The sequence below is a fragment of the Nematolebias whitei genome, chromosome 1, assembly GCF_014905685.2.
Source record: "Nematolebias whitei isolate Nwh7 chromosome 1, NemWhi1, whole genome shotgun sequence".
NCBI classification, from domain to species: Eukaryota; Metazoa; Chordata; class Actinopteri; order Cyprinodontiformes; family Rivulidae; genus Nematolebias; species Nematolebias whitei.
The window spans coordinates 23,292,360-23,314,415 of NC_056498.1; the positions used below are offsets into that span (position 1 = coordinate 23,292,360).

General features: G+C 42.3%; 2 protein-coding genes across 3 annotated transcripts in view; one reads left to right on the forward strand and one right to left on the reverse strand.

Annotated features, from left to right (window-relative positions):
* Positions 1–9,415, forward strand: part of acin1b (apoptotic chromatin condensation inducer 1b) — a 41,286-nt gene extending 31,871 nt beyond the window's left edge. The window contains exons 12-17 of the mRNA XM_037675803.1: positions 2,812–2,957; positions 4,672–4,779; positions 6,394–6,501; positions 6,686–7,040; positions 8,156–8,250; positions 8,339–9,415. Of these exons, the coding sequence (XP_037531731.1) occupies positions 2,812–2,957; positions 4,672–4,779; positions 6,394–6,501; positions 6,686–7,040; positions 8,156–8,250; positions 8,339–8,656 (1,130 nt within the window). The 3' untranslated portion in view covers positions 8,657–9,415. The remainder of the gene's footprint in view (positions 1–2,811; positions 2,958–4,671; positions 4,780–6,393; positions 6,502–6,685; positions 7,041–8,155; positions 8,251–8,338) is intronic.
* Positions 9,416–9,794: 379 nt separating this feature from the next.
* ajuba (ajuba LIM protein) lies at positions 9,795–20,498 on the reverse strand. Of its 2 annotated transcripts, XM_037675834.1 has the most exons (9): positions 18,884–20,498; positions 18,707–18,814; positions 15,005–15,106; positions 14,839–14,906; positions 14,682–14,744; positions 12,691–12,821; positions 12,367–12,418; positions 10,344–10,412; positions 9,795–10,198 (listed from the first exon to the last, which is right to left on the reverse strand). In XM_037675834.1, the coding sequence occupies exons 1-9, from the start codon at positions 20,268–20,270 to the stop codon at positions 10,067–10,069; spliced, it is 2,112 nt and encodes a 703-aa protein (XP_037531762.1). In that variant the 5' UTR covers positions 20,271–20,498; the 3' UTR covers positions 9,795–10,066. The 2 variants fall into 2 exon arrangements, with proteins under 2 accessions (XP_037531762.1, XP_037531753.1); XM_037675825.1 differs by having other exon boundaries at positions 18,707–20,498.
* Positions 20,499–22,056: the final 1,558 nt, after the last annotated feature.

Genomic DNA, 22,056 nt, shown 5'->3' on the forward strand with positions numbered 1-22,056 from the left:
TGGGAGCCGATTTCCCGCTCTTAACGTAATTTATACGGACCGGGTAGGGCCCACACAGCAGGTGGGCGTGGACTAATTTTTTTTCAGTGCTTATGCTCTGCATAACGGGATAAACCCACTAAAGCGAAGGCCTTAAAGGGCTACGCTTATATTCATAGAATCTGGGGTTACAGTACGTAACCAACGTTCTCGGGGCTAATAGCCCAGCTAACAACAACATAAAGCTGGATTTTGGCTGGATTTTTGATAAGGGTCGACAGACTTGACGCCAAGCGGGACCGCTTCGTCTAACGGCTCGACACCGGTCACTGAGCGGTGCCGATTTACTGCAGGTAAATCAACGTTCATAATAATGTTACTAGCTTGTGTTTATTTCGGGCACTGAACAACCAACTGAGTTCTTATTTTTCCTGCGAGGAGAAACTGGTGGGAGAGCCTCGGTCCTCCCACCAGAGGCGGACAGATGTTATGCCGAGAATTGCGTGCCCTGTCGCTGGAACCCAATTGTCCAAAAAATGCACCCCCTGCTAACGAGTTAATAACCTGTTCTACATTATTACAAATGTCCTCTGAGCTAATGGTATGCGTTTCATATCAATAGGACAATATTTGTGGAAAATAGACAGGGGATGCTGATATCAGCAGACTCGGTATTTGCTTTGCCAAAAAAATGCATCCCCTCCTATATCAAAGGATTAAACAGATATAGGGTGATATCAAATTTTCTACATAATGAAACATGCCCTCTGTGTTATCGTGCTGTAATATATGGTAATAAACGTGCAGCTGCATGATAAAATGCTTGCAGAATTGTTCATTATTTTAAAGATTACTCCCCACCTCCCCTCGTTAAATTGTTTAATTTATGCATTATTTATGAATTTTTAGAACTACTGATATCTAAAACATTAGGACTGTTTTTATTTCAATTAATCTGCCAAAATAAAAAAAAAATTTTGAGAGCTTAGAACAATGCGCGTTCCTGCTACAGGGTATGCAGTTCTCAGCGGGCATGCGTTTCTTCGGCCCAGGTGCGGTGCAGGAGAACGTCAAAGAGAGACGTTGGATGAACTATTTATTTAAAATTCCCCTCAGTTCTTTTTTCCAATCCATTCGATGTTTGAAGCTGCATCAAGCAAAGGAGTGACGGCCTGAACAAGCCAGAAAAACAACATGCCACCATCCACGATGACAGCAGAGGGGAAGAGTAAAGTTCATTAATGTAGTTCGGTTAACGTGTTTTTAATGGTGTGCTCAGTTTAATTATCGGTGTTTGTTTGACATACAGTTTGTGGTGTTGATTCAATAAATAAAAATTAAACATGTCTTCATTTTCAACTTTAACATGCAGTATGTGTCGCATTGTTTAAGTCACAACTTGAATTACATAATGTCCATATAGCTTTAGCATAGCTTCATTTTATCTCCTATCACCAACATAAATACTGTTTATTATTGTTAAACTTATAACTTAGCACATTTAGTACGTTATAGTCCAGTGCGACGCATGAAATATACGCCTACCTCCTTCAATTAACAGCAATATTAGAACTGGATCTGACTGGCCTCTTCCCAACACAGATGTCGATCACAGCACCTACATTCTGGTGTAAATTAACTACGAGACCCAAAATATATTCCATCAGTCGTAGCTCAGAAAAGCAGTATATTATACTCCGCCGCCATTGTTGTTGATAGAAATATGCTGCGCGTGCGTGAAATATACACCTGTTGTGCGCATGTGCTTTCACTGCTCTGTGGGAAATGTGTACATGATCAGCGGGCAGTCTCCTGAAAACCTCCACTACGAGAGTGTGTTGAGAAACCTCCAGATTCAAAGAGAGGGGCTACTGGTGTCGTGTAAATGAACAGCAGAACCGTATAATCTCATGCGCCGTGTAAACTGCCCCTTAGAAATCTGTGTGAGGAGGTATTGTTCGTTGCAGCAGTAGCTGCTTTTTTAGCTAACGGAGGTCCAATCTATATTAAATCAAATGTATAAATAAGTGTAAATCAAAGTGTTTTACCCGTCTCTTATCTTTTCCATAAACGTGAATAATGTCCTGTTTTGTGCCCATTTGATTTGCTGGGAGGTTGATATCATGGCACAGTTTGCACTGATCCACAGCCGGATGATGACATCATCACGTTCTTTCAGTTTTGGATGGTTGCAAATTATATGAGCCAAAACTGTTGTGGTGTTCCCCAAGTACTCGCGTTTCAATTAGCTGTTTACTTCATAACCTTAAATTTACGTGCAAACACGCATTTAACGACCACAAGACTCGTTTTCCCTTTTTTTTTAATTGCTTCTACATATTAACTCCAAAAAGTAATCAGAAGCTCTAATACAGACAAATAATCTGAGAAAAATGTCTCGCTTCAGCTGAAACCAACTCAAACCTCTCTGCTTCCTTATCGACACTGAAACATCATCGCTGCAGAATAAAAATAAACGGACTGCTTGGCTAAAGAGCAAATATAACGTGGGTTCATTCTGAATATTGAACCATTAGGATTCAAATGGGTTCTTTTGAGAATTGTTTCTTTTATACTGTCAACTAGGGCATTATATTAGCCCTAATTATAAAACAACACATCATAAATAATCATGTTGCAGTAGGATTCCAAACAATCACACAACCTTCATGCAAATCAGGCAAATGTGGCGATCAGGTGGACTCGCGTCGTAACGTAACGACAGAACTTGTGGGTTGAGCACAACTAATGTAGTCTTTGCAGTATCCAGCACTAACATTGCGCAGCTTTTCTGTCAGTCGTGTTTAACCCTTTCCATTTTCTCCCTTTTAGTTACTCCCAGCGACAGTCTGGTTCGCCGCTCCATCAGTCAGCAGAAGTCCGGTGTCTCTGTCACAATCGACGACCCTATTCGCTCAACCAGGCAGCCCTCACCGCCACGTGGAAAAGTCTCCAACATCATCCACGTGACGAACCTGGTGAGTACACGCAGCACAAGACATGAGGGACAGGGAAAAGTTGTGGAACTTTTACTTCTCTGACAAGTAGGAATACATTTACAGCAGAAACGTGTTTTTGTTTTGTCGAAGTGATTTAAACTCAGCCTTCCTGCACAGAATAAAACCCCCACATTTGTCATGAATGAAGTATGTCGTGTGGATGCCAGCGGTAACCTCACCTGCAGTCACAATCAGAAATAATAACCCAGGTGTTCCAGCTGCAGTCAGGCGAAACCTTCACTCAGGAGCACGGCGGGTGACTAACCAGACTGTGACAAGATGAGACATTACACATTTAATCACCTCCATTTTCAGAGGGTTTTCTGGCTCGCGTCATAGAGGCGAGACTTGAGGTTGTGCTCGGGTGAAGGCGCTGCGAAGCTTTGATGTTTTCAGTCCAAATTCCTCACGGATTAAAGTGAAGATGTGACTCTTTAATATTCACCATCATTTTAGACCCAAGCATGTGATTTAAATTGATGTGGAATGTTGGAAACCCTTTTTGTCCTGATCCCGGTGTGGTGCAGAAGTATGTGTCTTTTGGCCTGAGGGTGGCAGCAGAAGAAACACTTTTTATACCCTGAGTTCAAGAGCCAACAAAAGCCTCATTTTTAGGGAAGTTTGCTTCACTTTTATTACAAAGATAAAAAATTAAAGTAAACTTGTTTTGGTGTTGAGGAACAGGAAAGTATAACCTGGCAACAAGAGAAAATGTAAAGGGTTAAACGATGGGGCTGAGTGGTTAGAGCAGCTGTCCTCCAGTGAGAGAGTTGGGGGTTTGATTCCACCAGCAGTCACATGTTGAAGTGTCCCTGGGCAAAACACCGAACCCCTCATTGCCTCCAATGTGTGTCCCATCAGTGTATGAATGATCTAAAGCACTGATTAGTCTCTACAGATTGAGATTATCTTTGTATAGATCTTGTAGAGTGCTGTATGAATGGGTCAATGGGGGCATAGGTTGTGTTGTAAAGTGCTTTGAGTGTCTTGACTAGATCGACAGGTGCTACAGTATAGAAGTCCAGTCCATTTCCCATTTAGAGGACTAATCCTCTTCTCATATGGATGTCTATCAAGAGTCCAAGTTGTGTCCACCGTGTCATATCAACTCGCCATAGTTCTTTCTGTTCTTGTTTTCCTGTCATGTTATTGAAGTTAGCATAATCTATCAGGGTTCCCAGCAGCTCTGGAAATCAGGGAAAACCTGGGAAACGACTTGCACATTTTCCAGACAGTGAAAACTGAATTTTATTTTCATAAAACGCTTTAAACCCTGAATTAAAGCTGCACAATTACAGAAAATGTATCGTCATCGCAGTGTCTGCGAGCACAATATTAATGTTGCAAAGAGCTGAAATCATAGGCCGTAATAATTCAAGAACTACTGGTTCATGTTCTGCATGGTCATGTGTTAATGTCAGTGTTGTTAAGTTGGCCTTTATGCTTACTCCTGGTTTTGATTTCAGTGATGACAGAAGAAAAAGTGGGGTAAATATAGGTTTATAGCAATTGATATAAACATTTCAGTATTAACAGTAATATCTCACATGACAAGTCTTTCTAATATCGTGCATCTAAATGGTTTATTGGAACGGCCTGCTTTAATTTCGGAGGATCGTTTGTTATTTTAACAGCTTCTTTTTATTCAGTTTTATATTGTGGGTCTGTTTGGCTAACTGTTGTTCTTCTTTAGGTACGACCCTTTACCCTGCTACATCTCAAGGAGCTGCTGAACCGGACAGGAAGTGTGATGGAGGAGGGTTTCTGGATTGACAAGATCAAGTCTCACTGCTACGTCACAGTAAGTGACCGTTTCATGAAACTTTTTAATTTAACGGCTTTAAAGTGTCATGAATTAAAGTAGCTGTGAAAAATCCTCCAGTTCAGATGGTTCTTCAACACCTACACTTATAGTAATTTGTTGAAAATCTGTTTGATCTGCTAACCCACATAATCTGATAGTTTAATAAGTTTTGAAGAAAGTAAATGACTGATTATCTATTGGTTCATTTTAAATCGTCTTTTTTTTCCAGACTTTTGACTTGTTCTATGTTTGAGCATACAATCTATACCACTTTATTTATAAGGCACCTAAAATAAACATCTACAAATCTGATTAAAGGACAACAAAACAAACACGCACAGGACAAATGAATAAAAAAAATACATAAATGCATCAGCTCAAACAGATCAATAAAAATACAACGAGGTTGGAGTTGACGTCTGGGTTCGAAGGCCACCAAGTAAAAGTATATTTTTGAACAAGATTTAAAAATGGCAATAAGTTTTAAGTGAAAATCCACAAAGTAGCAATGTTATATTTATTTTAGTATGTATGTATGTATATGTATATGTATATATATATATATATATATATATATATATATATATATATATATATATATATATTTATTTATTTATTTATTTATTTATTTATTTATTATATATATATTTATTTATATATATTTAAAGGCTTTATAAACCCTTCCCACACTCTTACAATGTTCTAAACTCTTAACTCATTTTAACAACATATGTACAGTACTATATATGTAGCTACTAAATGTTACTCACCAGCTCTGCAGAACAGCAGTAGCTCGGTTCTGGTCCGACTTGGTTCCGTTTCATCAGACCTGCTGGTTCTGGCTCTGGCTTGGGGTAGTAATGGAGGGCTCCGGGGAGGAAGCCGGACCTACAGGTGGCTCGTCCCCGCTCAGAAGTCCTCGTGGGCCGGCAAGCAACTCTCAACTTGACCGATGAGTTTAGAGGTCCAGTACTGGTTCTGGTTCTGCTCCGGTTCCTGGTGGGTTCCGTGCGGCTCTCTGCATCCGCTGGGCGTTGAAGTCACTGAATGAATAAGCGCTGAACTTTTTCCGATCCGGTCAAAACTTTCCCTCTAGTATTTCAGCAGAAGGCAACAGGGCTTCTGGGAAATGTATTTGTTAAGAGTGGGGATACAGTAAAGGCTTATTGAGAGAAAACTACAAAATGGTGGCGCCTGTCGGAAGTATTTTATTTTTCGTTAACTTTTTACTGTACAGTGTCCAGTACTGTCCCAATCACGTAATATTAAAGTTGACAATCGTATCCTGTACATTTTTTTTATCGTGTACAGTTTTACTTTGAAAAGCCACGAAAGAGCGAGTCCTTGAAAGTCAAACCGCGAAGTAGCGAGGGACTACTGTATTGTTAATTTATGTGAAGAAAATAAATGTTGTTAGGAAATGCATAAAGATGTTAAAATGAATCTAGGTGATGGGGTTGTTTTGCACCGTCACTCTTTTGTCTCCTGATCCAAACGTCTCACTCTGTCCCTGCTCTGGTGTTTTCAGCATGTGCTCGAGCTGTAATTACAGCTTTTATCTGGCTGTTTTCTGTCTGTTAACCTCTTTGATCTTCTGTCCCGTCTTCACAGTACGCTACCACAGAGGAAACCGTCGCCACCAGGACGGCTCTGCACGGAGTCAGATGGCCTGCTAGTAATCCCAAGGTGCTTAGCGTGGACTTTTGTGAGCAAGATGAGGTAATTCATGTCTAAAATGTCCCCAAAATATATCATCACCTTTAATTTGATGATATACATAGTTTTAATATCTTTAATTTAATACAGAGAAAAAGATTTTAAATTACAGCCACTTTATGATGATTCTTAATGTTTTGTGTTCTTGTATAACGTTAAAATAATTAATTTTTTTTAATGTCCATAGCTGGACTTTCACAAAGGCATCTTGAAGCCAAAGAAAGAGGAGGAGCATGTTGCCCAGCTGGTCGTTCCTCAGAACCGGCTGCCCCCTCTGATGCCCGAGCGGGACCGGGACCGAGACAAGGAGCGTGAGCGGGACAGGGAACGGGAACGGGACCGAGGAGTCCGGGATCTGTGGGCAGAGCGTCAGAGGGAGATGGAGCGCCGTGAAAAGGCGCGAGGCGAGCGAGAATGGGACCGGGATAAAGTCTGCGATTTTTCAAGACCGGGAGAGGACGGGCGGCGATCTCGATCCAGAGAGCGAGAGAGGAGGAGGAGGGAGAGAGCAAAGAGCAGGGAGAGGAAGAGTGACAAGAAGGGTAAGAGATTTATGTCGCTGGGATCAGATCAGACAGACCAAGGTAGTTTTGTTTTTTACTGCTGCTGGAAGTTATGAAACACTGAGGAGAATATTTACTAAAAACTCACTGCACCTATGTGACTTTTTAAAATGTGTCACGTTTAAAATTTCATCTCAAACTTTAGCAAAAAAAAAAAAAAAACAATTTTTTTAAAATTAAAATTAAAAAAAAAAGACTTCTTGTCCATCATTTCCAGTCCAAACTGCAGTCACAACACAGTCATGTTAGGGTTAGTTCATCCACATCATGAGTTTGTTTACAAAATAAAAATAGTTGTAAGTTCTACCTTGGTTTGAAAAAAATGCATATTGCCCTCCTCCTGTCGTACCGAGTTTTATACTAATAACACTGTCACTTGGAAAATGTATCCGTATTGGCCGATATTAGCGATAACGTTAAATATTGGACATCGGCCATTCCATCAAAATAACCCATTGATGTAAAAGGTTCTGTTTTTATATATATATATATATATATATATATATATATATATATGGTGCTGTTTTTGTATGACTGTTCGAGTGTTGTCATTGTGTTAGAGAGTAAATATCATGAAAAAAATTGACATTAACATATTGTGTTGCATCATTTTCAGCCCCTTTTTGGCATTGCATTTGGTTTCAGGCCAAACTGACAAAGACCGTGCAGAGTAATGTAGTATTTTAATGCCACAGCAGAGAAAGCTATGTAGTCTCTGTAAGTAGGTCTAGGGGGGAAATATTGGTATTGGTGTCGGTTATCAGCCAAATAAGTTTTAACATATCGGATATCGGCCAAAAATTCAATGTTGTGCATCCCTAATTGTATTTGATCACCCAATGATTACTTCCAGTAAGTTTTATTCAGATCTGTTCTGTGAATACACATCAGTTCAAAACGCAGCACACTGACAGAGTTCACTTAGCTGATGAGGACTGACACAACTCATTCAATTTTTATTTATACAGGTTAGTGAGCCTTCAACTCAAGTCTTCTCTCAGTTTCAGTTAGACGTGATCAGAAAGATCGTCTTAGCACTTTATCGTTTCTTTCCCTCTCCGCTTGTGTTCAGCTGCATGTTTTCTTTCTGGCAGAGAAAGATGAGCCTCCTGCTAAATTACTAGACGACCTGTTCCTGAAGACCAAAGCAGCTCCTTGTATATACTGGCTTCCCCTCACTGAAGAGCAGGTTGGTCTCACGCAGTTATTTCCACGTCAGCTGCACTGACTTCTTCTGCGTGTCCTAACGTACCTGAACTGTTATTTGTGTCTTCCAGGCAACTCAGAGGATCTTAGAACGCTTGGAGCGGCAGAAGGAGCGCGAGCAACGGCGCAAGGAGCAAGATGAGGCGAACAAAAAGCGTGAAGAAGAGAAGAAGGTTGAAAGGCTGAAAGGTCGGGAGAAAGACAGCACGACAACAAGCGGCGTGGCCGCCAGCAGAGGAGCCAACGGAGACCGGGAGCGAGAGCGGGTCCGAGACAGAGAGGGGGACAAGAGGAAAGACGGCAGCCACCGATCCAAGCGGCCCTCACCAGGCTTTGGCAGCGGGCGGCGTTCTCGTAGTCGTAGCAACCCCAGAGAACGGCGTCGCTGAGACGCTGGAGAGGGAGGCAGAGGGCAGGAAGTGATGAAAGGCAGGGTTTCCACTTCCTGCCGTGTGTTGAGGATTCACGGGGCTTTAATTTCCTCACTTTTGACGCCAGCGTCGTCTTCCGCGCTATTCTCCCTCCTCCTTAATGTTCACGCTCAAAAACATACTTTGTCATTTATAGAAAATCATCCGTACGTCGAGCTCGGTCTACGTTTTATGATCTTTGTTTTTGGACAGCAAATTGTCTTTTTTTTTCTTTTGTAGAGAGCAGCTCTCTTAGTTTCTGTAACGTTTATTTTGTGTTGGAAGAAAAGAAGCCGAGGGCGGTCGTTTTCAGGCTTCATTTTTGTCCCTCTGAGGTTTCAGAGTCGGCCTCGTTATTTTAGCTCTGCGGCCGCTCCTTCCTCCACTCAGCCCTGTAATAAAACCAGTCCAAAATAGATCTGACCATGACTTCACATCTTTCCCTCCGCTCTTCAGCACTGATATATATCTATGTATGCACAACAAAAAATGTCCCAACAAGCTTTTCTTTCAAAGTAGAATTTGTTGTTTTTGAACCGTGATTATTTTTCTAATATGGAGGGTTGTTGTGTTGCATCTCACTTAAAAGATACCAGCTGGTCTCCACTGTAACCAATAGGAAAAGATGTGCTAACATGTCCCAGTTTGTATTTATCAGATGTTATTGAGGACGAGAGGACAGGAACCTCCTCCGGCCCCTTCATATTAAAGGAGGTAAAAATCCACTTTCTTCAAAAACAAAAAAAAAAACGAGAGCAGCGGTTGCAAATTTTAATATTCTACCTTTTGGTTAAAAAGTTTGATTTTGTTGCTTTTTTTTAAATTCCCCTGCAAGTGCTCAATGTACAAAGAATTGAAGAAATAAACTTAAATTGGTTTATCACTATCTGTTAAATTGTTTTTTTAATCGGGATCACAAACATTTAGAGCGAAATATTGAAATGTTAAGTTTTATTGAAATCGTGACCGTTTGTAAGTACACAATCTGCGCACAGTGAAAATATTTAGAACCACATAAAAAAATTACAGCAATGCTTTTTTGTTTTTCTTCAACTTGTACAGATTTATGTAACAAATCTTTACAGTCAAGTCAAATTTAAGTGCAAAATGTTTGCTATTATACACACGCACACAATCCCTTGTTCTTCTACAGCAAACAGTAGCCACATGAGGATTAATAAAGCAGTAGTCTCTTTCGTTCCCTTTTAACTAAAGTACAGTAATAGTACAACAGTAATAGTACAAGGAGTACAGCAGGCTGTGTGACAAAATGCAACGTGGATGAAATGTCTCAGCAGTTGTTTTATCTTGTAAAAACAAATGAAGGATTATGAAGGACATTAGAGCGTACAGGCTTGTTTCTAAGCTCCACGGCTGCGTCGAGGCCGGTCAGTGTGTGTTGTGTGCAGGAATGTTCTGTGTGGCGCACACTCTGTTCATGTGACAGGAGTGGCAGAGGAGATGAGCGTCCAGGGGGAAGCACTGCGAGCCGGGCTTATCGGAGAGCTGCTTGCCACACTCCTGAGAGGAACAAAAGGAGAAAACCCTCAGATAAGGACAGAACGGCAGAGGAAGTGGAGTAAGGTCAGTCGTGAAACTACTTCCTGACAAAACGCTTGAAGGAATCTGTTGAGAGAAGCTTTGAGGTATTTAGAAGATAACTCACCTCACAGTGGTAGCACTCAAAGTGGTAGTCCTTGTTCATGGACACGACCCTGAGGATCTCCTCACTGCCCTGAGACACAATGCAGGGACAGAGAGATTTACTAATAATCTTTTTGAATCTATATGTTGCACTTTTAACGATCATAAAGAATGAATCTCTTTATCAAACTTAGTCCTAACACTGCTTGAAGCTGCTGCTTATAAATGTCATCAGCTTAAAGGCTTTCTTAAAGTAATAATTGCAGCACATAAAAATAAATACAAGTTATTGCATCAGTCTAAGCAGTTTGGTTATTTAATGTATGGTTTACAACAAATTACTCTTTGGCTTTCTAAAACTGAACGACCTTCAAAATAACAAGACATAAAATCCCAGATAAAGCAACGTGAAATGTAAATTAGAGAGACGCAGTGTGAATGATTATTGCTGAAGAACTTGCTGTAAAAACAGCTGAAATTGGCTAAAAACATGCTGAAATGGAAGAACAAGCCTAACAGCAGAAGAAAGTAAAGAACACATTTGCTGAATTAGGTTTAAATAAGCAGAAATTAGCTAAAAAGCTGAAAAGGCAAAAAGAAGCTTAACCTACCATAAGGATGTGGAAAGAGATGAAATGAGTTTGAAAATGTGGAATTAGCTGAAAAAGCTAAAATTAGCATAAAAACAGCTAAACAATAACTGAAAAAGCAGAAATAGTTGAAACTAGCAGAAATTGGCATAAAGAAGTGTATTTAATTTAAATTAAGCTGAAATGAGAAATTGCCATGAAAACTTGAATTTATCTGAAAACAGCTAAAATTAGCTATAAAAAAGCTGAAATGGTAGAACAAGCTTAAATTAGTAGAAGAAAGCAGAAAGAATATGGTTGCCAAATTGGGCTGAAAGAAGCAGAAATGAGCACAAAAAAGTAGAAATTATCTAAAAAAAAAAAAAGCTTAAATTAGTACAAAACGGGCAGCACGGTGGCGCAACTGGTAGAGCTGCTGCCTCTCAGTGAGAAGGTCCCTGGTTCAAACCCCGGTCCAGGGGCCTTTTTGGGTGGAGTTTGCATGTTCTCTCCGTGCATGCGTGGGTTTTCTCCGGGTGCTCCGGTTTCCTCCCACAGACCAAAAACATGCATGTTAGGCTGATTGGTAACTCTAAATTGTCCCTAGGTGTGAGTGAGAGAGTGAATGGTTGTTTGTCTCGTTTGTCTCTATGTGTCCCTGTGATGGACTTGCGACCCGTCCAGGGTGTACCCCGCCCCTCGCACAGTGATTGCTGGACATGGGCACCAGCGACCCCCGTGACCCAAAATGGAACAAACGGGTAAAGAAAATGGATGGATGGATAGTACAAAACGCCTGCTGAAAAGTAGCTAAAAAAGGAGAAAGAAGGAAGTGGAGATATTTTTTTTGTTGAATGAGGCAGAAAAAAAGTAAAAATTTGTGCAAAAAAAAAAAAAAGTGGAATTAGCTGAAAAAGCTAAAATTGGCATGAAAACAGCTAAATAGTAGCTGAAATAGCAGAAAACGCAGAAACTTGCAGAAATAAGTTGAAAAGAGCATAACAAGCTGAAATTAACAGAAAGAAGTTAGATGAAACACAAAAATGTTGTTAGCAGAAAGAATATAAGGAGCACAAACAGCTGAAATTAGCTGTTTTATTTTATTTTTTTTGCACAAGGAAGCTGAAAGAAGCTGAACCAGAACAAAATGTGAAAGGAGCAGTAAAAAGGTTGTAAACAGATCTAAATATTTGAAGAATTGAAAATGAGCTCAATTCATTTTCAGTAAGAAAAAAAAATGGCAGAAAAGGCTAAATATTTTTTTTAAAAGCTAAAGTTGCACCAATACTAAAAGTTATAGCACCCTTCTCCTGAAAGAGCTGAACGTTTTGATTTATGATTTGTTGAAATGTCATAAAAGTTGTGGAACAAGATGCTGAAAAAGTACGTAAGAAAAATGAATCACAACAGTGTGAATGCTTCATAATCTTTCCAGTGAAAACTGCTGAGGTTTAAAGCCATGAGTCGGTTACTCACCTCGGTAGGTAGGATGGGTTGTAAGCAGGCCGCACACTTCGGTGCAAAAGTCCTGCAATGGGACAAGAAAACTCAAATAAGTCTTCAAACCAGCAAAATGATCCCTGAAGCTGAGAAACTCATTTCAATGAGAGAAAAAAGGTGCACTCAGTTCAAACTGCTAATTTTACTACATTCTGGATAAAAGAATACACCAGCGTATTACAGCACTTTTGGTGCATTAAACTATAAAAACGTCTGAATCGTTGAAACGTGCCTCAGAAAGATCGAAAGCCGAACTGGAACGGTTCAGTTTTGTGATAAACGAGTAAAGCTGAGCCTCACTTGTTGTAGTCTGCGACACAGTATATGTTGCTGTGCTGGTCCACGGTGAACGGCACCCCGTCCAGAGCCTTGGAGCAGACCACGCAGCGGAAACAACCGGGGTGGTACGAGTTCCCAACAGCCTGCAGGATCTGAGAGGACAAACCAGTAACTGGACAAAAAGCCTTTACGGTACACGTGAGTCTGGTTTTAGACCATCCGTCATTTTTAAATCTTGTTCATTGGTCATTTGACGCTTTTCTTTTTGTGCTCTTCAATTAAAATACATTTGAAGACGGCACATGCACGTTTTAATTGTCTACATCAGGGGGGGTCTGCAACCTTTACGGTCAAAAGAGACATTTTTACACCTTTGTTCTTTAAATTAAATGAGCCCAGAGCCGCAACAACCTGCTACAGCTGTGGTTATCAACTGGTGGCCTGTGGCCACTTTAGGTTTGCTGGAGGGGGCTTTTGTGGCCAGTAAGGGTGACGTAAAGTAAAAAATATCTAATGATTAACATTTATTAAAGAAAAAGACCAGATTCTTGTAAAGAGCTGGGTGTTTTTTTATTATTAGAAATCTATAAACTATGCAGACAGTTCTTCATGTAAATAAATAAAGCATCAAGTTAAAGTGAGTATCCAACAAAGTTCAGTCAGGTCCTCTTGGGCGATTTCTTTTCGTTGAGACGTTTCATCTTTCATCCAAAGGACTTCATCAGTCTGAGGAGCCATGACAAACTCACTCCCATTAGTAGCACACTCTCATAGTGGGCCATTTTATCACCATCAAACTGGTTGGTCCACTTTGTGAGTGTGTTACTAATGGGAGTGAGTTTGTTGTGGCTTCTCAGACTGATGAAGTCCTTTGGATGAAAGATGAAACGTCTCAACAAAAAGAAACCGTCCAGAGGACCTGACTTAACTTTGGTTGTTTTTTTTTTTACCTGGATTATTGGGCAAGAACTTTGATGTTAAAGTACGTTTTATTTATATTTTAAATTAAACATATTTACCTGGTAATACAAATATACATACAAATTATATTTTATACATTTAGTAAATATGTGTATATCTTAGATCCTTATTTCCTGTTTCTTTTTACACTTTCTATATTTTTGCTATTTGTGGGTGTAACTGGGACCCTGTGTACATAATTTTGTTCCACATTATGTACCACGTGGTGAAATGACAATAAACCTACTTGACCTTTTACTCCTTGTACTCGCTCCGGTGTTCACATATTTGCAAAAAAAAATTGTTCGTATAACCAATAAAATTCAGTTTTATGTTGGTTTTGGTCAAAGCTTGAAAGAGCTGCTCCAGGGACCAAAGACTGACATAAATTTGACTTTCAAAAGTTTCATTTTATTCTGCAGTCCTTTATAAAGTTGTTTTTTTTACTAAATGAATGCAGTTCAGAGCAAACGTTACAATCCCTGGCTCGTCTCCCAAGATAAAATGTATTTTCTGCTTCTTTTTATCGCTACAAACATGAATATTTGCTGCGAACAGCTGATAACGATGTGAGAACACATGTTCAGGTTAGGAACTGGAACTAGAAACGTCACATCCTGCTGATCATTTTCAGCATCGGACTCCTTTAATGATACATTTTGTTCTCAAAGACGCGACAACGTTTCAAATCAAGGAGCGCGTCATTCAGAAACTTTAAATTCTTGTGGGTCGCAGACGAACCGCCTTCTCTTTATACTGCGCCGTTCATACATGATAAAAACGTTTATAGATAATCGCTGCAGAGCTTTAATCCTTTATTTATCAAAAACCCAGGACAAACATTCCAGTGACAATCTTATCGTGGGAAAACCAAAGAAGTGCCAACAGAAAGACGTCACTGCATTTTCTCAGTCCTCTGGAGGACTTGAAGGAATGATGGGAAACATAACTTGTGATTTACTAAAAAAAAAAAAAAAAAAAGACCTTGGAACTAGATAAGAGCATGTATGGTTTGATTAAAAGTGACAGAAAGTCTATAAATTTGGCCTCACCTGTTCGAGAATAAGGTGACCACACACGCTGCACTTCTCCGCAGCTGCCTGGAATCCTGAAAACTGTAATTAAAGCGAAGAGATTAGGAACGGCCTCCGAACATGGCTGTGTGTGCGCAACAAACGGATGACAAAACGCCTCGGCCTCAACTCTTACCATGTAATCCTCTTTACAGTACACAGAGCCGCTGACGTTGTAGAAGTCCTTGTTCCTCAGGGTGCGTCCTGCGGAGGAACCAGACGACACGAGACGTTTGGATGGGAAACGTTTAGAAAAGACGTGACAGCGGAGGACACTGTTAGGTGTGTGTGTGCACGCTCACCACAGGACACACAGGTGAAGCAGCGTGTGTGATAGAGGTTGTCCAGAGCTTGGCAGGCGTTGTCCGCCCCGTACACGCCTTTCCCGCACTTCACACAAGTACCTGTCAGCGACACAGTGGACACAGACGTGCGTTTAGCGGGGAGGGAAACCACACGGCGGCTCCTCTGCCGCTTTGTTTACGACGCATTCCACAAAGACGCGTCTAAAATCCATCTCCACGCAGACTGTCAACACTTGTAAATCCTCTCGTTCGCACCACCTAGGGGATTTTCACACAGTTCAAACTCAAAACCTCTGTTTGCTCATCCAGCCAAGGGAAACTCCACCGGATCTGACTTTTTTTTTTTCCTCCCCCTCTTTCTTTCTCTCTCTCTTTTTTTTTTTTTTGGCAACAGCCTTTCCAGAAAATAGAAGCCTCTTTCTTCAAGAGTTTGGAGCTTAGACATGCCTTTAAATTTTATTCAAACCCTACATTTAGAGCAGTTTAGATACTATAATGATAGGACTTCTTTTTGTAGGAGAGGAGCCGCAGCTTCCCAGAAACCAACAATTGATCTTTTGCCACTTCCTTCAAATTGTTATCCAGCGACATATTTTCCTAATCAGTTGAGCCAAAGTTTAAGTGGTTGCTTCGATGACTTAAAAATATGAAGAATGAATATTTTACCTGTTGTAGAAAGCACTTTAAACCACCTCTGTTTGAAGTAATGGCTCAATAGCTAGCAGCTAGACAGAGAAGCCAAGAACAAAGTGGATTATTTCTGTCTTACAGCAGAAGACCTCAGTTTTTCATTACTTCACCATTTATTATTATTATTTTTGTTTTGCAAGCACAGAGACGGCATGTAGTGCATCCTGCAGGAATATATTGGGTTAACTGGATAAATCAAAACTGACAGTGAATAAAAGGATTGTAAAAATAGTGTTCAAATAATCCACTATGCTGTTTTGGACTCGCATGGATTATTAGCTTGACAATTTGATCAGAATTAAATCCCATTTCTGAGATTATTCAAAAGGTTATCTCCTACAGGTAAATGTGGAGTACCAATGTGGAGTACCGGTAACTCGCTGGATTTTGCTGTTAGAGATCCGCACTTATGAGAAAATTGGCTCCTTCTCTCTGACGGTCTGAGTGTTAGCGAGCCGTGGGTTTTGAACACGGCTCCCAAAACTGTATCTTGCCGGAACAGGATCCGGGAACTCCATTTTGACGGGGTGCGTTCCGGTAACTGTTTCCTTGGATTCGGTAACTCTCAGGCTTATTAATAATCAAGTTATGGACAAATATGACTGACTGCCTTGAACGAATAAAACTTATATTGGACTGAAAACTGAAAATAATCACCAGTACGTAAACACTAATTTTAAACACAACAGCCACTTTCAAGCATACAAACTGCCTCTTCACGTAGCATCCCCATGTCTACACTTAAAAAAAATCTCCGCCCCTAAAAGCGTGGTGGTGGTGAGCGCCGTGCTAACCAGGCAGTCGTACACGGGCAGGAGCCCACAGGCAGCGACCATGAACAGACGGACATTTGTTTACAAATGTAATTAAACGTAGATGTTTAACAACCCATTGAAATACACCAAAATGCAGGAAATCGCATCTACTTTATGCAAAAATTTCTGGGGGAGGACTCTCTGAGCCCCCTGCCGGTCTGCCCACTATTTGCGTTCCGGCATTGATCGGTTTGCAAATGAATCCCTGACCTCCACTCGCACACTACCCGTCACAGCCTGCTTTGTACCCACAAGTTTAGGGTTTAATCTACTGGAGTAAACTTAAAATGCAGAATGTCAAATTGGACCAGGTTTTTTAAATACATATATTTTTATAATAATCATCTTCTGAATGATTTTTAGTCCGGGACACTCGGGGCTATAATCTCAGATGCTTTCTGTCAAGGAGGTATACAAATACAGCTCTAGACTTAAGAATAACTAAATTGCGGGTTTGAGTCACGTTCAAGACAACTCCGAAATTTTTACGATGAAATTTGTTGCGCAAATGTTTTGAGCATGTTCAAAATTCGAGCACCAACACTACGCGCCACCGCGACTCATGCGAGGGAATCGGGGACCACGGCAAACGTTTTGAAACCTTTTAGAGACTCCCTCGCAAATGCTGTTTGCCAACTAGTCGCAGCTCAACGAGACACTTCCTTAGGGTTATCGTTTATAATGTTTCCACTGAGCCCCACTTCAAAGGACCTGAACTATTCTTTTAACCTGTCACTTTACACATATACACCGTTTTAGGTCAGAATTACCTTCAGTTTAACTGTGTAGCATCTTTAAAAAGCCAGTCGAGTCGTCTCAAATTAACATGACTAATAGGCAGCGTACTAAATGTAAAGTGGCGGTGGTCTGATCGTCACTCTTTCTGTGAGCTATTTATGGGGTGGTATTGAGATTTTTCCCTTCTAATGTGGTTGAGGGAGTGCCACACAAATCATGAATTCCTACACTGTGCTGCTGCGAGCTCAGACGGCCCCTTTGATATTTTAGAGCAAACACAAGTCACTGCCAAACCCAAGAAAAGAGAAAAACTTTAAATACAATGTCCACAAGTTGCTACATATAGACTGCGATGGAAATAAAGTGGTTCAAGTGGCCGAGACTTAACTTTCACAGTTTAAACGGGACGTTCTGTAGGATAAAGCTGGACTTTGCCACCTAAAGTTAAGAAAATGGGACATTCTGAAGACGTGATGAAAGCGGTTTGGCACGTTTGTTCCTTTTCAAGCAGAAAACTTAAAAAGACCTATCAGAAAGCAAACATTAGACAACCTTCTTTCTCTTTACATAGCAACATAATCAGGTCGGACTCTTTCTTTTTCGTTTTACGGGGATTTTCTTTTCTTTTTCGGTTTGTTGGCGTTGCAGGTGTGCGCCGACTTCGCTCAGAGCGGTACAGTATTGTGTGTCCCCTCCGGGCGCACATACCTGAGCAGAAAAACAGGCTGCAGCACACCGCCCCTGCACACGCCAAGGCAGCATCACACACACTGCGTTACTATGGCCTGAAGTCACATGGGGGGAAACACACCCTACCTCAAAGAGAAACTATACACACACACTCCTAATCTGTTATGACTCAGTAATGACCAGAGCTGTCTTCATACTGAGGCACGTAATTTGTGTCTGAGTTACAGCAGTTTTGCATCATTGGATTAACCCTGCACCACATCTGCCTCGTTCTGTGAGAGAACCCTCACATACCAGTCTAGTTGTTGCTTGTGTACTTCTCGTGTGCACGCCTTTATTTCAGCACGTGCCGCTTTTCCTTCCTCTCTTCAGCCGAACACTTGTCTGGATCGGTTCCTGAAGCCCAAGCAGCTCTTCCTTTTCTTTAAGCTCGCTTGTTGTGACCCTACAAGTCCCTGCAGGTTCCACGGCACCATCCGTCTATCCGTGCGCTCTTTTAAGTATTAATCTGTCCATCTATCCATACGCAAGCCTTTCATTTACAGAGAAACCTGTGATCTGACACCAGGCAGTGAGGATGATGATAATAACATGGTGAAGGCAGACGCCGGGCGACCCGACAATCTTTCACGACTGCTCAGGATCTGTGAGTGGTGACGGCACCGGCTAAAATTAGAGGTGTGACTTAATAATTTGTGTTAAATACAGCTCTGATGACGTCATCTTTCTCTTTGCACTAACGACAGCTAAAAACAAAAGATCTCACCAAAGAACTCCTGGCGGTTTTCCCCGGTCTCTCTTCCAGCTGCAGGCCCTGGGTCTTCTTGAGGTTTGACCGGACCACCAGCTGAGGAGGACCCCGTCGCTGCTGCACCTGGTTTAGACAGAGTGGTCAGGGCTAAAGACTGATCCTTCAGCCTCAGGCCCTCCAGCAGTCCCCCACCTTCTCGAGCAGCATCCCTCAGGAGAAGTCGCGTCAGCTCTTCCTGGTAGCGGGTACCAGGCAGGTCGGAGTACCGGGCCCTCTCCCCCATCACACCTGCCTCTTTGGCTTTCCCTCCGGCTTGCTGATCATCCCACCACTCCGGTCCTCCCTGGTAGCACGCTGCTGCTGGGCTCCCTACGGCCGGTGGGTAGGAGTGACGGCTGTCGTTTGTTCCTGGACACATCCCTCCTTCCAGGTACTGAGTCCAGGCCTCTACAGAAGTTACCCCAGCCCTGCTCGGAGCTCCATAAGCAGCCGCGGATCCTCCAGCCTGCATGATTTGCTGTGGAGGAGGAGCGAGGCCTCCAGATGCGGCGTAGCGAGTGTCGTAACCTAAGCTGATCCCGCTGGTCCTGTTGCTGCTGCAGCAGCTCCCCATGGGGCTCCCTCCTCCTCCACCGCTGGCTGTGCTGGAGGCAAAGCTGGACCTTGGACTGACCAGAACTGATTCCTGGAGGCTGAATGAAGAGCACGGGCTTAAAGTTGGCCCTGGGGGGTAAAACAAGCCTGCTCCCATGCCCCCACCTGGTATATCAGACGGGCGATGCGGTGGATGAGAGAGGGAGGCAGGCCTGGGGTTCTCCCACACGTCGCTGCCCGTGCTCAGGCGTTTGTAAAACAAAGCCTCCTGAAGGGAGAAGCGCTTGTGCCTCTCGGGTTCGGAAAAGTATCCAGGTTCTGCCTGACCGCCTCCACAACCTCTCGGAGTGGATCCATATCCCGGGGCAGCAGGGTACAGTGGAGGGACTGAGTGAGGAGGAGGCTGGGAGAGGAGATGATGCCGTTTGACCAGCTGCTGGAGCTCCAGGGAGTAGCGACGTTGATTGAGGGATGCCTTGGAGCCAAACGATCCCAGAGAGTCTCCCTCAGGGCCCAGGCCAGACTCACGCCTGAGGTGGGAATCCACACCTTCACCTAGGTAACAGGAGGCTCTCTGCTTGGGGGAGGGGCGCCTCAGTTGTGCCATGGTGGAGGGATGAAGTTGCTGCTCGCCATCTGGAGGTATGGTGCCCACTGTGGAAGTGGTGGGTGGAGTGGTGAGGAGTTGAGAGGGAGCCATTCCCATCCCTCCTCCTCCTGCTCTCCCGCTTGCTGGAACACACAGATCATTTGTGGTTGAGGAGGAGAGCGAGAACTGGCCAGGTCTCGAGGGTGAGGCGGCCGGGGGGCTAGGACCAGACGGCAGCGTGCCGCCCCCTCCACCGGTGGCCGAGGTGCCGGCGTTAGCATTGCTGTTATTAGAGTTGTTGGCAGACTCCTGCTTTTTCTTGGAACTGTTGAATTTCACGCTGCCTGCGTCTGTGAGCTTCAACTTCACCAACAACTTGCTTATTGGTTTGTCCATGACGAAGCCTTTTCTCTCTTGTGGATCAGCACACTTTATAACGCAGATGTTGTCGTGTTCAAACGCAGTGTGACGAGAGTTACAGCAAAACAAAAATGCTCCAAAAACTCGCTCAAGCGCTTTGAAAGGACCCCTTCTATAAGCACAATAAATAGAGAACAGATAAATAAAAACCCTTTAGGACATTTTGAAGGTGGCAACATAACTTGGGTCCCCTGAGTCATCTGGTTTTCCTACATGATGTGAAAGCTGCAGGCACAGGTAGGCTGTGGTGAGGACTCCATGAATTACAAACAGCTCCAGTCAGGAAGCAGGACGAACAAATAAAGCTGCTGTGACCTATGGTCGTGGGGGGGCTTCCTTTGTGGGCCCTCAGGTAGTTTAGTCCAGTAAAGTCAGGCTGGGTGCCCAGTTGGGACTGGGTTAGACCCTCTGTTTGAGTTTTCTTTATAAAAAGGCACAAAGCGGAGATACTTTGAGCAGCAGGATGCAGACTTCATGTGGGTCCAGTGTAGACCAGATTATAAACCCGTTTGTTCACAGAGAGGAGTCGAATCGGTCCGATTCCTGCCATTCATCTGAAGAGAGCTCACAAACACACCTTTACCTCTGAAGAAGGTAACAGAAAACACACACGGCACCGGTTACACGTCCGTCCGTCCATCCGCCTCGGCTGCTTTTATCATTCCCGTTTTCCAAAGAGAGAAGTCCCGTCCGGAGACTCGGTCGGTGGAGAGTTAGCGGAGAAGTTGGCAGGGAAGGAGAAAAATGAAGGGGAGTCGTTGCTTAAACGTCCAAGAAACCGGTGCCGAACTAACGAGACCAATAAAATCACACCCCGTGAGCACCGCACACTCAACAACTTTGTTCCTTTCTTTCTTCCCCCTGAAATATTAACTTACCTCCCCCTCTTTTCTTTTACTTTAGGCTAGCTGCAACGGAGGGAAGAAGTTCCGGTTTTTGTTTGTCAAGATAAAAATACGCAGATTTTTTTTTACTTTGAAAAGCGTAAAAAACTGAAGCGCATACTAATAAAATCGATTTAAGCACATTTATAAAGCATTTTTATAGACGTCCACTAAAGTTTACCGCCACAAACATATTATATATTGCGTATTTTTGTCGAACGTGGAGCGGATGTGCTTTTATTTTGAAATGACAAACCAACCCTGGCCGTTATGTCGCGTGCTGTTGTTTCTCTTAAATTGACGCGCATTGTTCCTTTATCAGTCCCCCCCCCCCCAGCAGGCCGGAACACCTTTCTGCCAGACAACCCCCCCAGAGGATGTCTCCACTTTGTGAAACCTGCACTTAAAATAATTACATTATTTAATAAAAAATATAAAAACGTGCTGTAATGGCAGCTTTTTTCTTTTTTTTACTGTTCACAACTTGTATTTAAAGAACGCAAAACTGACTCATTAGAGGCTTTATAGAAGCTTATGGATGAGTTAATAATTGTCAAACTGCTATTTTAAATTAACTTTAAGTCTGAACACTAAAGTCTAAAGCAAGTGGAAGTAGTCATTGGACCTTTACTTCACCAGCAGTTTAACTTTAAAGTCATTATGTTGACTATGTTTTTTAATAATGCACATTTTGTCTAAAGTTGTCTTAAGACTTGGCGGGTGAAGTATTCAAATATAACTTCAGCTCATATTTTATGATTCAGTCCTTTAGACAGGCTAAACCATCTCACATAGTAACTAATAAACTGTCCATGGACAATAATAAGAAAACACCAAAATGTTCTGTTTTTGCATTTAATTTGTTAAAAAATTGCCAC

Excerpts from the sequence above, each read along its gene's own strand:
- ajuba (XM_037675825.1), bottom strand. The coding sequence starts at position 20,270 with ATGGACAAACCAATAAGCAAGTTGTTGGTGAAGTTGAAGCTCACAGAC. Across the intron at positions 15,107-18,706 it reads AAACCGCCAGGAGTTCTTTG|GTACTTGTGTGAAGTGCGGG; the intron begins GTGAGATCTTTT and ends TGTCGCTGACAG. Across the intron at positions 14,907-15,004 it reads CTTCACCTGTGTGTCCTGTG|GACGCACCCTGAGGAACAAG; the intron begins GTGAGCGTGCAC and ends GTTCCTCCGCAG.